Genomic DNA, 16,464 nt, shown 5'->3' on the forward strand with positions numbered 1-16,464 from the left:
TTTAAGGAGTGTTTTATAATATTAAACAACAACAGCTACGAAAACAACACTCCGTTGCATACTCCAACGCACTTAGTAATTTTCCACAGACGATTATTTAATTCTGTAATTATCTATACTTCTGAAGTATGTATCGTAATTGTATTGTGAAATGATGAAACTTAGATTATCCTTCCTGATTATGAGCTTTCTTAATAGCATTAGTATTCGAGCAGAAGAGCAGAAAAGTATAAATGATCAATGAAAGTTAAATTTATTATATAGTATAGGTACTACAATTATTTCATACATATTTATTAGGTAAAAAATGATTTAAAAATACTAAATTGAAATAATAATGCAATACTACCCTATAAAGTTTATGTAAAACCACTTTTATTTTACATGACCTACTATTATAATTATGAAAAATTTAAACATAAATAAAATTGTTTGAAAAAATGAAAAAATGTGATGATCCTTGACAGGGATTTTTTTTTTTTTGATGTCGATTGGTCTCTCAGAACTTTTACTGGGAGGACACTTTGGATTTTGGATGGCTATAAGATATAATAAGGTGGGATACACGCATACGCAGGTTTTTTGGTCGTAGTATAAAAATTACAGTAGATGATGGGTGGTTCTACTTCAATTTCTTAATTTCTGCTGGTTTGTATGTTTTTTAAGTTAATGAGCTGCATCGGCAAATTTATCTGTTGGATGTATCAGTTGGAGCAAGTTTTGCTTTTCGGAGTTATCTATTTCTGCCTTAGTGATTTAAAGCAAATATACTCGTATATGGATATTAGAAATAAATGGTTACCTTTTGTCAAAATTTATTGACTTACTTTTTTTTTAAGTTAGTGGACTTAATTTAAGTAAATATTTTTTTTTTTTTTTTAATTTATTGACTTAAATGTTTTTAGGTGAGTTTATTTTTAAGTTAATTTTTTTAAATTTATTTATTTTTTTTTTTAACTTTTTTACTTAAATTTTTTTGAGTAAATTTAATTTTAAGTAAATTTTTTTTTATTTAGTGACTTAAACGTTTTTGAAATTTGTGAATCTAATTTTGAACTAATTTTATTTTATTTTCAGTTTTTTGGAAATTTATTGACTTAAAGTGAGTTTATTTTTAAGTTAATTTTTTTATTTTGTTTTATTTTTTTTAACTTCATGACTTAAATTTTTTGAGTAAATTTAATTTTAAGTAATGTTTTTTTTTGTTTATTTTTTTTTATTTATGGTCTTACATTTTTTTAAGCTAGTGATCTAATTTTAAGTAAATTGTTTTTTTTTAACATATTGACTTACACGTTTTTTGAGTTACTGAGTTTAATTTCGAGTAAATTAGTTTTTCTGGTTTTGTAATGTTTTTTGTTTTACTTAATTGACTTATGACTTATACGTTTTAGTCAACTCATCCGTGATTCGTAACATCTCTACATTCTTACTTTTTCGATTTTTGAAGTACTTCTCAAAGCTTTTAGCTTAGCAGTAGGCGAAGGAAAACATGTTGCCTTACATCTGCAGGCGAATAAAAAAAACTACGCTACCGAAACGTAATAGAACGGCTAAAAATGCATCTTAGTACAAATTGCATCGGAATGTTTCATGCAGATACTTATATATAAATGCACATACACATAAAGACATACACATAAATTTATGCATTTATGTGTATCTAAATTGCTCCAAATCGCCATTCCAAGAGAGTTGATTTCTTTTTAACAAAATATGTCAAAAAGCTTCCCCTTCGCCTAAAGTTCCCCTATCGACTCACCATTTAAGGATTAATTTTGTCGACAGCAGCCGGTTCTGCAACGAAATAAAAAACAAAAATAATACAACAATATCAAGATGCCGAAATTGGAATATACAGGTGCAAATGTGTGTGTTGTAGGCAAAGTCAAAAACGTATGTGAAATTAAAATGTACAGGGTCCGGCACTCGAAGTGTAACCAATTAAAAAGGTCATAAATTTAGTTTGGAAAATTACTTTTATTCAATTCAAAGTAAAAAATATGTGAAAATAATACAAAATTAGGAATCAGTTTACTTTTTTTTGATATGGCCACCGGAAACGAATCGTAAGCTGCCCGAATATGACTTGCTGGTATTTTGGCCTACTCGCGGACAGGATTCCCAAAGGATTCACGTCTGGTGAATTTGAGAGCCATTGTGTGGACGTTATGAAGTTCAAAATGTTGTTTTTAAGTCATTCTTGGTTCACTCAAGCTTTTTGAGACAGTGCCGAGTCCTGTTGAAACGTCCATGGTCTGCCGCCGAAATGATTGTCTGCCCACGGCTTCAAAGCAACGATACTTTCCCGATAATATTTCGCATTTACCTTGACGCCAGGCTTGATGAAAACGATTGGATAGCGCCCATCTGCGGTACAGTGGCCCAAACCATTACCTGTGACGGGAGCTGCCTCCTGGTGGCCAATCGATGTCTCAAATCCTCGTATGAACGGCTGGTCAAATAAACCCTATCGCTTTGGGAGTTTACGAATTGCTCAATTCGAAAAATTTTTTCGTCAGAAAACACAAGGTTCGGAAATTGACCGCTTTCGGCCAAGCGAAGCAACTCTCTCGGTCTCTCAAGTCTGCTTTGATGTGAGATCATGCGCCTTTTGGATCTTGTAAGGCTTGACTTGGAGATCATTTTTCCGTATGCGGCGGATGCTACGGTCAGATATTTTCAGTTCTTTCTCCATTTGATTGCTAATTTGTCGAGGATTTCGCTCAAGCCGCTCCTTCACTTTTTGAACCATTTCACGAGACGTTGCAGTCTTTTGATGACCACCTCCGTGACGTTTCATATCATTGTAATGTGTAATGGTGCGATAAACAAAAACTTTACTTACTTTAAGGTGCTCGAGCTCACGAACAATCGCTTGTTGTGATTTTCCAGTCAAACGTTTGAGATCCATGACTGATTTTCTTTTTTCGCGTTTACTCTTGACAAAATGCTTCCGCGCGCTGGTAAACAATACTCTGGGCTGCCATTTAGACAACTAACAGACACCTGATGCCCGTACATCAGCTGCGCGAACGGTCCGAAATTGGTTACACTTCGAGTGCCGGACCTTGTAGTGGTCGCATAATTATTCTATCCATGCGTACCCACATACATACATATGCGCCACGTACTTTTCGCGTGAAGTTTTAAATTTCAAACCCAGGAACAGAACAGGTTCCCCGCTGATGTGAGACTTATTGTCACACCCATGTACATATGTATGTATGGGTGTATAACGCCCGCCGTCTAAAAGAACTTCCGAGCATCAGTAGATTTGTTTAGAAATAAAGCTTTTGTATGTATGTATGTATGTAACCTACATAATGGTTAATTTTGAGAGCGACTATCTTTTCAATTTTACCTCTTCAGACATTTCATTCATACATACATACGTACAATATTTGGCAAATGGACTCAATAGCATTGACGAAAACAAAATCTTTTCACAAAAAATTGTTTATTGGAATCTTTGATACGTAGAGAGTTTGTTGCGGTGGTAAGTTCAGTCTGCAGCCTGCTCCCATGCACAGAGGGCGAGAATAACGGAAGCGGAACATTTGTTTACTATTGAAAATGCCAAGTGAGTTTAACTATATACATACATACATTCATGTAAGAAAATTCATGTACGTATTATATATCAGACATTTTCCACATTTTCAGTCCGATTTTTGGTACTTTTCATCGCCATCATGGCCACTGCTACACCCATCGCGGGCAGCAGCCCGTTTGCAACGCAGCTCTTCCAAGCCATTGTTAGTGAACGGCCAAAAGAGAATGTCATCGTTTCGCCTGTGTCAATAGAAACCTGTTTAGCTTTGGCCTATCTCGGTGCTGAAGGTCAGACAGCTGAAGAATTGGCGGCGATTCTACAACTCCCTCGGGGTGACAAAGAAAGCATCGCTCCAAAATTTGCCAAACTCTTCGAAAGGATAAAATCAGGAAGTCGGGGAACTGCCATATTCCGGCTCGCCAATCGCATTTATTTGGACCAACGTTTTCAATTATCATCAAATTTTAATGAAATAGCCGAAAGTCAACTACATTCCAAAGCCGAAAATGTATACTTTGCAGAAGCTGATATATCAGCAGAGAAAATTAATTCATGGGTTGAAGAACAAACGGAGAATAGAATTCAACATCTGGTCAGCGCCAACAGCTTGGATGTCAATACGGCTGTATTGCTGGTGAATGCGCTCTACCTCAAAGCTAAATGGGTGAATCAGTTCGAGAATGATTCCACATCGAGGCAGGACTTTTTCGTAGGTGTGGCACAAAAGGTGAAAGTAGAAATGATGAAGCAATCAGATCAATTTTTATACGCCGAATATAAGGAGCTCGACGCATCGGCTATTGAAATGAAATATGCCGATACAGATGTTTCGATGTTGGTAGTGCTGCCGAATGTCGTTGATGGACTAGCGTCTTTGGAGGAGAAATTAAAAAATATAGATTTGATACAGTTGTTTGCCGCTATGAGTCTTGAAGAAGTTGTTGTGCAGTTGCCGAAGTTCAAATTTGAATTGAATCTTTCGCTGAAACCAGTTTTGGAGCAGGTGAAGCCACTTTTGAGGCGGTCAAAGGTTAAATTATTTTATTAAATTCTTTTCCTCTAGCTGGGTGTATCCACTATGTTCAGTGATAAAGCAGATTTCAGCAGCATGCTGGCGAAGAAAGATAATCTGGCTATTTCTGAAGCCAAGCACAAAGCCTTTATTGAGGTTAACGAATCGGGCACGGAAGCGGCGGCGGCCACATGTAAGTAAATTCAAATAACATTCATTGAAATAATCTTCTAATATATAAAAGACAAGCGTCCTGCTCCTGCTCCCGTCGATCGGTATGTACGTACCAATTTTAGCTCAGTAGAAGCTTTAAAAGATCTCTGATTCCTATATACGAGGGTTGCTATTTATATTTCTGGCTTTAGACCCTTCAGTGATTAGGCGAGAAACGTTGACATATTTTAACATAAACGCACTCAGAACGTTTTGATGTGGGAGCCATATCGTCCCCTTAGTATAACAATAGCCTATGTGCTCATAGGCTATTATTATCTTTTTGAATTTTTGGATTCTCCATCGTCGATTTTATATGTGGTCAAAATTTTGTCAAATTCTAGTTCCACAAAGTGGGTCAAAACGTCAGTCAAAAAATAATAAATATTTACAGACCAGAGACCTGCATGGCTCACTGTTTTCTTGAGTTGTTCATACGCTAAATTTCTTGCTCACATTCAGTCAATTGAACCAAAATATTTGGTCATGTGCAGTCAGCTCATGCAGGCGAACGCGTAGTTCAGCTCAGTCAACACGTATGATCCAATGTCTTCCGCTCAAATCTAATCATTGAACAAAAAGCAGCATTGAATGAAATTAGCATCGGCCTTTGCGTTCAAACGATCAAACTTGTTCAAAGAAGTAATTGTCATTATTGTAAATTGCACATGTTCGAGCAAACGAGCGTTGGCGTACAATGTACGCTGTAAATTGCGTTTCGTATTTGAAAGGATTAGTTGGTTTCAGCAATGTTTCCTTATTTACATTATTTTCTTTCGTGTTTTATTATAAGTTTTAAGAAAAAAAACAAATATGAAAATATAGTGTTTTTACTATCGTTAGTTACAAGCAAAAACTCATGCGGGATCATACGTGTTCAAACCGGCTCATTTGGCCTATAGCCCTTTTATTCTTGCTCAAAAAAATGAATGTATATCCGAACGAGCAAATACCCGAAACGGCTGCTATGAAGACGATTGGTGATAACATCGGAGAGCTAAAACGCAGCACATGATTTGATTGAGCTGAAATAAACAATGACAATAACTTATTTGAACAAGTTCGATCGTTTGAACGCAAAGGCCTGTTTTTTTGTTCAAGCGAAGCGTATGAATGTTTTACACTGAGCCGGTGCAGTTCTCTGTTACAGACATAACGAGATTTGAGTGAGCGCTACTTTCGACAAAAAGTTTGAAATTCATTTTCTCAAAACATCAAAAAATTTATAGTGTTGTTTACAGTGGCTTCAGAAATTTATGGGATTAAAGCAGGGATTTTCGAACTAATTAACAAGGCAAGAATCCATCGACGAATGGTGATAAAATAAATATACGGCGCAAAGATACATTCTTTGACACCATAAAAACCTGGTGCAATGAATTTCCTTCGGCTACGGTGGCCATAAGGAAGAAAATACAAATAGCAACCCTCCTACATTAGGCTGCTCTGAAATTTTGAGGAATTGTCTATCTAGAGTAGAAGGCCTTCGTCTAACTAGAACGGGATCACCTCCTCTGATGTTGTTGCTGTACCATCTGGTTGAAAGATGTGCGGCACTCCATCGCATATGTGGCATGGCTCCCACGGTGATTGTCCAGTGGTTTTGTGAGGTCTTATTACCGTCTCATTGATAGTGACACAGTACCAGCTGCGGTTAATAAGCTGCCCATTCTTAAAAGCGTTAACAATTGCCAATTTTAAAATCCAATTAGGGATAATATCTTCTTTTTATGTTGTCGAAGTTAGAGTTAGTTCAGGGTTAAACGCCTACCGGTAATATATAGTAAAATGTCATGCTGTTTAAGGGTGACATAAAATTGCAGGTCCCTCCATTTGTAAGGTAACATCAATACGCACGCCAAAAGTCGGTTCTACGTTACCGGAATAACCCAGATTTCTATCCAGCCAAAGACTTGGGAATGTTTATGCTGATACAACAACAACAACAACACGAGTTGGGGGTTGGAGGTGAAGCTCAGCCAATTACCTCAGAAAGGATTTATATGTCAATTACATATGTATTCCACCGTATATATACATATATATTATGAGCAGATAATCAATATACATATAAATCTTTAATTAGTGCTAACAACTCTTACTTACAGATCTAAAGTTTGTGCCGTTGTCAGCTAAATTAACGCAGCACATATACCAGTTCGTTGCCGATCATCCCTTTGTGTTTGCAATCAAAGATAACGAAAATGTGTACTTCATAGGACATGTTACAAATTTCTAAATTACAGTTATTTATAGTTTACGTATGTATATTTTTTAGACTGAAATATAATTTCTTAGCAAGACTACGGTCGTTAGCATGAAAAAACATCTTGAGAACGAATTGAACTATGTATGTATGTGCCACTGGGCGTATAAGTAATTTGAAGGAATTGAGATTGGAACGGGCAAATTTTCAGGCAGTTAGCTCATCAATATCCAAACACACACCTTTTTAACAGCGCATTTCATATGAATATTTTACGTATTTAAAATAGAGGTAAGAGCTTATTTCCGTATAAAGTTGTACCTATTTCTCCTTTAAATAACATCGTGTTTTATAAATATTTCAGATATGCAATGATATCACAAAGAAGTTGCCCTTTCCACTAAAATTACAAAGAAACTACCCTTTCCACTTTATTACAGTGAGTTATGCCAGTTTCTTCTTCACACACAAGTAATTTCCCTTTCTTTTTGTGAGTGTACTCATGGACTCATATTCAAGAATGATAGAGAAATCGATTGCGCCCTCCGAACTCCCTGGGTCGTAAGAGTCCCGGGTGCCCAACGAAGGGTTGATGCTGTTTGGCGCGCCTGTAGAACAACAAAGTGCCAGGGTTGTCCACGTTTGGTATTGAAAAATACCTACTTCCAGTGTATAAGCGTAGGATAAAAATTATGACTTGCATTCAAAAAGTAAAATTGTCATTTAAAAAAATAAACTTAGCGAGTTCCCTATTATTGCAAATAAAAAAATAGCGTTGCAATATTAAAAATAAATTACGTTTTCTTATAATACGCTCACATATAAGTAGATTATCTACTTTTTCGTGCTTAACTCCCAATCAATAATTAAAAAGCGAGATTAGCCATACAGAATTTCCCTCCTGAAATCCTAGATTAAACCATACTTTTTTACATACAAACCTATGTTTTCTGGGTAAAGAGTATTATATTTTCGAATGTACAGAGAAACGTCAAAGTAAAAACTAAATAAAGTGGATGCTGGCACAGTAAACAGGTTTGTAGACACAATTCTAGTAAAACGTTTGTTAGATATTATTAACTACGCATTTGTACAATAGAAAAAAGCGTGCGTCCATAAACGCTTTGTCCTCTTATTATTTATTATAAAATGTAATACCGAATTTCGAATGCGTATTGCTGCCATAACTGCCATTGTCAATTTTGGTGGTAATCTTCCATATGTGAACGGGTAGATTAGTTTTGTGGATTTATTGCTAATTACTACATATGTGAACGTACCTTTAATCAATATAGCATTTCGACTATTGCCCAAAATAATGCACTTTTTATCTGAGTGGCAACTAAATTATACAGTAGTTTTACCGCAATTGCAGCTCACTTCAAGTTACAGCTGCGACAAAAGACACAAGAAAGCAACAGGGAGAAAAAGCAATCAAAACGCTTACCTGTGTCGGTGAGGCGCAGAAAATCTTTATTGTGTTATTATTTGTGTTCTTGGAGAGTGACGCGGTTTATTACAAATAAAGTAAATATTTCACTTTCATATAGATAAAACAAGGCAACGTGTTATGCAGTCGTGTTAGCTATGAAAATTTCTTAGCACAGACATGGTTTAACGAAGGAATAAAGCATTTGAGTGATTTTATAATTGATTAAGCAAGCTATACAAAGTCGAAATAGATATGGAAGAAGGCACTGTACCAACTAACCAGCTGTCACGCAAGTGCTACCCATACCCACTACTTTCCAACGTGCACAGATACTTGTCACCATCGTCAAAAGCTCCCGAAGCAGACTGCAGAAGTTATACTTTTTATACAAAAGGAGATTGGCTATATTTTCATGATGGCTGTGACGGTTTCAAGGACAATGGCTGGGGATGTGCCTATCGCACGCTGCAGTCCGTCAGTTCTTGGATCGTTAACAAACGCGGTTCAAGTGATTGTGATGCAACAGTGCCATCCATTAAAGAAATACAGCAAACGATTGTGCAGATTGGCTATAGAGACAAGGAGTTTGTTGGCTCTCACGATTCTATAGGAGCAATTGAAGTATTCTACACTTTGGATACACTGTACGATGTTGTTTGCAAAATCATTCACGTTGCACACCATGATAATTTGAAGAAATACGCCAGTATTCTGAAGAAATATTTTGAAGATTATGGTGGACTTGTTATGATGTGTGGCGATAAAAAAGATGCGTCTAAAGGCATCGCAGGCCTTCACATTAGCGGAAATCAAGTTTATTTACTAGTCATCGTGAGTATAAAAAGTTAATTTTAAATAATATATAAATACCACATTAGGTGTATGCAGAGGGACGGGAGGATGATGTCGTTTTTGGTTAATTTGTATTATGCAAACAATTTGCCATCGCAACTTGTTTTTAAGATGTTTAATAACAAAAAATCAATGGCCCGCAACTAGTTAACAGGTGGTGGCGATCGCTGTATGGTTGCCACCATTCCATTTTAATTGTATAAAAACGTGAGCAGCGCAGGTCGACGCAACAATTCATGTGTAAAAATACGTGAATAATTGTACTCTAAATGAAGCTGTTACGAGTATAATAATTGCTATTGCGGGCAAAGTCGAAAACGCTTTCGTCGAACTACTGTAGTTATTGCAAATTTATTTTATTATATTCAGTTGCGAGAGCTCGGTTAGCAAAAATGTACGAGTTTTTTTAAATTTTAAATTACATATGTCTTATACAAATACAGTGATTTTCCTTATTATTATTCTTGTTCTTTCTCTTTTAGGATCCCCACTTTGTCGGCGTTCCAAAATCTGTGCAAGAACTAGTTGACCACGGCTGCATACGTTGGCAGCACACTTCGGAGTTTGTTGATAGTTCCTTCTATAATATTTGTTTACCCCAACTTAAATGAAAAGATGCCAAAACATGAAAATACCTGTGCAATATATACATGCATACACACGTATATTTGTATTATTGATCTATTAAGTATTACAATCTGATAACAGAGTTTTTGACTGTTGAAACATATATTTAATAAAAATCGAACGCTTTCAATAAAAATTTGCTAAACATAAAATTTAAATAAAATCATGCAACAATTTACGAATACACCTTTTTTGACTTTTGAATTTGGAAGGAACTATCAACATAATGTAATATTTGCATTTTCATCATTTGTTTATATGTATATATGACTTATCAGACCTCTAATTTGATTAACATTTAGCGCCTATGCATATCTGCTACCGATAACGTCTCATCCATTGATTAGAAAATAGAAAATTGTAAGAAATGCCTGCGATAAGCTCTTGTAGTCGCTACACAACCCTACGGGCTTGCTGATCACACCTGATTGGGCGTCGCTGAGGTAACCCGTATTCTTAAAAAAGACATGTAAAAATTTTCTAGCTATTAAAGGATTAGTATTTATTAATCAGCTATATAGAAGATCTGAAGGGTATATATTGCTAAAATGGATTTACTTCAGCGCCTACTCTACACCGCACTAAGTGTTGCCTCCATTTTTTATTTGATCATCAAAACGAGTCTATCGCATTGGAAGCGGCGTGGTATATTACATGAAAAACCAAAATTTTTGGTGGGTAATTTAGGAGGCGTTGGAGGAAAGCGTCACATTAGCTCAGTTCTAGAGCAACTCTACGAAAAGTACAAAGGTCAAGCGCCCTTCATAGGCTGTTATGCTTATTTAAAACCCATGGTTTTAGTTTTAGATTTGGAGTTGGCAGCAAAAGTTCTTGTACAGCATACTAATTACTTCAAGGAGCGTGGCGTGTTCGGTAATGCACCGCATGATCCACTTTCTGCGAATTTGCTGCAGCAAGACGGCGCGGACTGGGAACGTCTAAACAGTGTTGTTTGTCCAACTTTTGTAGAGGAAAATATTATCCAGATGCTACCCACTTTGGAGAAGGTTGCAAGCGCAATGCATCGCTCTGTGAAACAATCGGAGCCGCATAATGTAATACCCATAAATAAACTAGTAGATTGCTATAACATTGATGTCATTTCGACATTGGCTTTCGGTGTAAGTGGCGAAACATTTCTAAACTCCGATACGGAATTCCGCCGCATGGCACGTAGTTACCTGAAAGACTTCAACATATTTCGTCTATATTTCCTTATGTATTTCCCGAACGTAGCGCGTCTGTTGCGCTACAAGAACTACGAGCAGGCTGCCACCGACTATTTTCTCAAGCTAGTGCGTCAGAAGCTCTTTGAACTGGAGTGGAGCCGAATAGATAACCGAAGCAGTTTTTTTCAAATGTTTGCTGAGCTAAAACGAGATCGCAACCCCAAAAAACGTTTGAGTGACGAAGAAATTGCAGCGCAAGCTTTTTCCTTTATCTTGATGGGGCTGGAGACCTGTAACTCGGCGATGACATTTTGTTTGTACGAACTAGCACTACAGCCAGAGCTACAGCGGCGGGTACGCGAAGAAATATGCGGTGTGCTCAAAGGAAATGAGAATGGTATGGATAAGATGAAACTGGAAGAAATGAATTTGCTAAAACAATGTTTGTACGGTAAGCATATAAACAAATTTTCTTTCATAAAATATCATAGTTTTATTAATTTGAACATTGGTCGGCAACTCGTAAATATTTGGGCGCCTAGCACCAAATCAACAGAAAAATTAAATGTTTGGAAAAAAAGCGTGTTTTATGTACCTATAGCTCAACTTAAGAATACTTAAGAAAAACAGAAATACTTAAGAATAATATTTTTCTGATAGCGGTCGCCCCTCGGCAGTCAATGGCAAACCTCTCAGTGTATTTCTGCCATGAAAAAGCTCCTCATAAAAATATCTGCCGTTCGGAATCGGCTTGAAACTGTAGGTCCCTCCATTTGTGGAACAACATCAAGACGCACACCCAATTATATATATATATAGCTCAACCATTTCTGAACGCGGTCTGGATTGGAGTCAATATACACCGCGTTGCTTTGAACTTACAATAACTGTTTAAGTTAACATATTGCCGTTATGCCAAATTTCTAAAAAAAAAATTCTTTCTCCGTAAAGTGAATTTGACAGATTTTTGCACCTTCAGAAACAGTATCTTACAAATTTTTGCTGTAAACATCCGGAACCTATAATATCTGCATTTCAATAGCTTTTCACTATTTTCATCAAACCGTCCTTTTCATTTCAGAAACTCTGCGGAAGCACACTCCCTACGCCTTTTTGCTACGAAATACCAACAAAGATTACGAAGTGCCGAACTCTATTTTCATGCTGCGAACAGATAATCATCTAGTCATCCCTATAGCTGCAATTCATCGTGATCCTGAGCTTTACCCCGAACCGAACAAATTCGATCCAGAACGCTTTAGTAAAGAAAATGTACAGCGACGTCATCCAATGGCTTTTCTACCATTCGGAGTAGGCAGGCGATATTGTCTGGCGCAAAAATTCGCCGAAATGCAAATGCTGGTTGGTCTCGCGACATTGCTGCGCCATTACAGTTTCAGTCCATGTCGAGAAACGCCCATTCCATTGGTGTACGATAACACACGCTTGGTACTTGCTCCAAAGGGAGAACTTAGGTTGGCAGTTCAACGTGTATAAATGTATACCACAAGTGCGACTTGAACAAAAATACTTTAGACATTATTATTAAATAACTATCATTTGCGTACAAAATTACAAAACTTTTATCTAATTTAGACATTTTCTAAAATTTATTTTCGCTGTATAACATTTCCGTTTTATTGATTTTAAGAAAAGGTTTTGCTCTACGTTTTTTGTATTTGAGCGTACAAAATGTTTCGAGAGATTTAACTACGGATTAATTCATAGTAGGATTTTTAGTGCACAAAAACGTTTGGATTAAATTGGCTATTCTATTTTTTAGGCTGCTACATATGCATTATTGCATATACATGTAAGAATATATATATATCATACTTTCGTAGAAATGTTTGCTGCTTGTGATGTGTATAAAATCTATTTTTTAAGCTATTTTTAATAGATGCCAACTTTTTTGTTGCTTGCAAAAAATGGGGAAGTGAAATGGAAGATATGAATAAAAACTCATGTACGTTTTGGAATATGTATGTTATATAATAAAATACAAATATTGACTTAATTTGTTCCCTATCGACATAAAAAATGTGTTTTTAAATCATCTAATTTTGATGGGTGGAAGTTCCCAAATAAAAAATAAATTTAAATTCTCACTTGTTAATTTCGCGATTTCTTATTTGAAACAGCACTATTCACAAAACTTTAATTTGATTTTTATATTAGCTCCTTCGAGATGTAGGGAGAGAGTAAATTAAAAAAAAATACCAGTCTAACGGTTAGACGCGATAGAAGTGAAACCTTCCGTAAAACAAACTGAGAGAGAATGAGACGAAAGCAGCATTAGGAGCGGGATAATTATAGGTTCATTATAATATTGCTATAAAGTTCATATTTTATTTTCTTCATTTTATTATTACTCATCCTAAATGTTTTCAATTTCAACAAATGATACGAGTGTGATTGTCAACATATCTTTGAAATACCGCGTCAATTCTTGTTTTTGATCTCATTCTTTCTCAGTTTGTTTTACGGAAGGTTTCACTTCTATCGCGTCTAACCGTAAGACTGGTATTTTTTTTTTCTGTCGAAATTCACGACACTTTTCTGCATTATTTTTCGGCATAATTGCGGTAAATATTTAAAAATGAAAATATTTACGAATATAAAAATACGGACGCAATACAGCACACGCGGTTGCTATTATGAGCGTCGTAACACGTATAATACACAGACGTACTAACATACACGCAAACATTCGTAGGACGCTTGGTTTGAATTTTTTATACATATGTACATATGTATGCTATACTATGGCCTAGCCTACCCAGCAAGAAGAGTGGCGGTCAGGTTACCCTTCACGTAACCGCCACGCGTGGCCGTTAAACTGTCACTAACCACGCCCCTTTACAATCACGTTGTTAAAAGCGTTGGGAAAATCGTGCCAAAAATTTTGTGTACGTGTGATTTTTTATCCCTTTCATACATATGGATTCGTTTGTCAGTGCCAGTTTCATATAAACGTAGCGACGGACAAAATAACTTTTAGGCCAGCGCCGGCAGCACAGCGCGATAGCCTACCGGCTAGCAATGTGGGCTTCCGATCCAAAATCCTTGGTTCGAATCACAAAAAAAAAATTTTTTTATACATTTATTTTATTTTGTTTTATGATATGTTTATGAGGAGAATTTTTTCATGGCAGAAATACACTCGTGTTTTGCCATTGCCTGCTGATGGGCGACCGCTATTAGAAAAAGGTTTTTATTAATTTTGCTTTCACCGAGATTCGAACTGACGTTCTCTCTGTGAATTCTGAATAGTAGTCACGCACCAACCCGTTCGGCTACGGCGTTTGTTTACTTTGACTGATGCAAAAATGAGGAAAAATATTTGAATGAAGTTTGCTTACTGCTTACACATTTGCCAAAGGTTGACAATTTGATTCTCGGCCTACTTTGATATCAAAAAGAGAGAAAAGATATCTTTTTGACTTATTGCTTTGACAGCCACTTGCCGTTTTTTTTTTGTTTTTTTTTTGTTTTTTTTTTCTATTGATGCAAAAATGAGAAAAAATATATGAATGAAGTTTGCTTACTGCTTACACATTTTCCAAAGGTGACGGAGAATCAAAAAAAAGTCGATTGTGTTAGAGTTTCGGTGACGCCCCAGCAAAACCTGCGGGCATATGTGTTTGTAACAAATAAAAAAGTGTAATTGTGTTAGAGTTTCGGGCACGCAGGTTTTGCTGGGTATGTACGTACATACATATTTGTGTTCTGAACTTCCAGCAAAACAATGCTTATTAATATACACATATGCATCTACATACAACCGCACACACAGGCCACTCACTTTATTCCTGTAAATGCGTATGTCATCCAAAGCTAAAATTCTGTGCCTAGCGACTACAAGAACAAAATGCATTAATAGGCGCAGGCGTAGCAGCCATCATCCTAGTTGCCATAGCGCTGAACAGTCGCGGCGGCGCCGAACAGTTTCAACTATTGTACTGTGCAACAAAAACTCATCATCAAAAAATTGATTTATAAATTCGAGCTCATAGTTCTAAGAGCAAGTACTTTCATTCATAAAACGAGCCGCCCATATGCTAATTTTCTCGACAATTCGAAAATAGTCAATATTGGAATATTTCGCGTAGAATTATTTGCCAATATTCAATTTTTGTCAAGTCGAGTGCCCGCGGCTCCGTAAATATGTTTGCACCCATATATGTATGTAAATATATGTATGTTTCTAAATGCTCGACAACCGCAGCTGCCTGTTCAAGGTTACTGTACATTAGGCCGGGTCGATTTGTGGGAAGGCAAAAAAATCGCCCATTGCTCTGTGAAAGTCATATTCTAGGGATCAGAATAAGAAATTTTGCCGAAGGAACCATACCTCTAAAACGATTTCTGATGTCCCCCAATATGGGTCAAACTTTTTAGTTTCTTTTCTATAACTCACATTCATTCATTTACATATGTTCTGACTAAATAAATTTCTTAAGAGAAAAAATAGATAATATTATAAATAAATAAAAATAAAGAAAAAACATAGCCATTTAGCTGATGTTTTCATGTAAAGGCCAAAAATGGCGATATTTTGAAATTGGGGGACATCAGAATTCGTTTTAGAGGTATGGTTCCTTCGGCAAAGTTTCTTATTTTGATCCCTAGAATACGATTTTCATAGAGCAATGAGCGATTTTTAAATCGAGCCGCCCTACTGTACATGCAATGCTGTGCCTATGAATGTGCGCTGTGCCTATGAATGCGCGCTGGATTTCTTGAGAAATTTTACCATATGTTTTGCTGTGGCGAGGCACATATGTACATACACACAACATATATACATATATCCGCATATATACATACATATATAAATTCACAAATTTAAATTTGCTTATGCCATCCTTCTGTGTGCCCGGTAATGAAGCATTTTCTATACATACACTAGCAAACCCCGCCCGCTTCGCTGGGCACACTAAAATAGAATAGATATATATGGTTTAGAACAGAAAATATATGGTTTTCATATTATTTATTTCTTTATTCTTTATTCAAGCGCTTTGGCATAAACAATATTTTTTGTTTTTCTATTTGCTTTTGAGTAAATATATAATGCTGTTGGCTTCCCAACACGTGAACAGCCAACGTATAGTTGACCATGGGTGAATACTGGTTCTTCTAAATTCATCCCGCATATTTCTAAAGTTTGCCCTTGTGATTTATTGATAGTTATTGCAAATGCTAAACGAATGGGCAGTTGCAAACGCTTGAATTCAAATGGCAATTCAGGTGGAATCATTGGAATTCTCAGTATTAGAACGTCTTCATTCTTGAATTTGCCAATTAAAATAGTTGCTTCGATAACATTATTCATCAATCGTTTGACTACAAGTCTAGTTCCGTTACATAGCAGCTTTGTTCAAATTGATGTCT

The 16,464-nt window shown here is 36.2% G+C and overlaps 3 protein-coding genes across 8 annotated transcripts; all 3 read left to right on the forward strand.

Annotated features, from left to right (window-relative positions):
• Positions 1–3,386: 3,386 nt before the first annotated feature.
• On the forward strand, positions 3,387–7,751 carry LOC128868556 (serine protease inhibitor 42Dd-like). Of its 4 annotated transcripts, none has more exons than XM_054110777.1 (6): positions 3,387–3,583; positions 3,667–4,559; positions 4,620–4,761; positions 6,890–7,278; positions 7,352–7,426; positions 7,483–7,751. In XM_054110777.1, exons 1-4 carry the CDS (start codon positions 3,577–3,579, stop codon positions 7,018–7,020), a joined length of 1,173 nt encoding a protein of 390 aa, XP_053966752.1. In that variant the 5' UTR covers positions 3,387–3,576; the 3' UTR covers positions 7,021–7,278; positions 7,352–7,426; positions 7,483–7,751. The 4 variants fall into 4 exon arrangements, with proteins under 4 accessions (XP_053966752.1, XP_053966753.1, XP_053966754.1 ...); XM_054110778.1 differs by having other exon boundaries at positions 6,890–7,042; positions 7,098–7,278; positions 7,352–7,751; XM_054110779.1 differs by having other exon boundaries at positions 3,648–4,559; positions 7,352–7,751.
• A 621-nt stretch (positions 7,752–8,372) lies between these two features.
• Positions 8,373–13,144, forward strand: LOC128866326 (probable cytochrome P450 6u1). Of its 3 annotated transcripts, XM_054106957.1 has the most exons (4): positions 8,373–8,514; positions 10,201–10,341; positions 10,412–11,518; positions 12,149–13,144. In XM_054106957.1, the coding sequence occupies exons 3-4, from the start codon at positions 10,447–10,449 to the stop codon at positions 12,562–12,564; spliced, it is 1,488 nt and encodes a 495-aa protein (XP_053962932.1). In that variant the 5' UTR covers positions 8,373–8,514; positions 10,201–10,341; positions 10,412–10,446; the 3' UTR covers positions 12,565–13,144. The 3 variants fall into 3 exon arrangements, with proteins under 3 accessions (XP_053962932.1, XP_053962931.1, XP_053962930.1); XM_054106956.1 differs by having other exon boundaries at positions 10,177–11,518; XM_054106955.1 differs by having other exon boundaries at positions 10,201–11,518.
• On the forward strand, positions 8,513–10,076 carry LOC128866327 (probable Ufm1-specific protease 1). Its single transcript, XM_054106958.1, has 2 exons — positions 8,513–9,250; positions 9,754–10,076. Exons 1-2 carry the CDS (start codon positions 8,672–8,674, stop codon positions 9,880–9,882), a joined length of 708 nt encoding a protein of 235 aa, XP_053962933.1. The 5' UTR covers positions 8,513–8,671; the 3' UTR covers positions 9,883–10,076.
• Positions 13,145–16,464: the final 3,320 nt, after the last annotated feature.

The sequence above is a fragment of the Anastrepha ludens genome, chromosome 6, assembly GCF_028408465.1.
Source record: "Anastrepha ludens isolate Willacy chromosome 6, idAnaLude1.1, whole genome shotgun sequence".
Lineage (NCBI taxonomy): Eukaryota > Metazoa > Arthropoda > Insecta > Diptera > Tephritidae > Anastrepha > Anastrepha ludens.

Coding starts and splice junctions, on each gene's coding strand:
- LOC128866327 (XM_054106958.1), top strand. CDS start 8,672: ATGGAAGAAGGCACTGTACCAACTAACCAGCTGTCACGCAAGTGCTAC. Junction 9,251..9,753: donor AAGTTTATTTACTAGTCATC/GTGAGTATAAAA, acceptor TTTCTCTTTTAG/GATCCCCACTTTGTCGGCGT.
- LOC128868556 (XM_054110776.1), top strand. Junction 4,560..4,619: donor TGAAACCAGTTTTGGAGCAG/GTGAAGCCACTT, acceptor CTTTTCCTCTAG/CTGGGTGTATCCACTATGTT. Junction 4,762..6,889: donor GGAAGCGGCGGCGGCCACAT/GTAAGTAAATTC, acceptor TCTTACTTACAG/ATCTAAAGTTTGTGCCGTTG.
- LOC128866326 (XM_054106956.1), top strand. CDS start 10,447: ATGGATTTACTTCAGCGCCTACTCTACACCGCACTAAGTGTTGCCTCC. Junction 11,519..12,148: donor GCTAAAACAATGTTTGTACG/GTAAGCATATAA, acceptor TTTTCATTTCAG/AAACTCTGCGGAAGCACACT.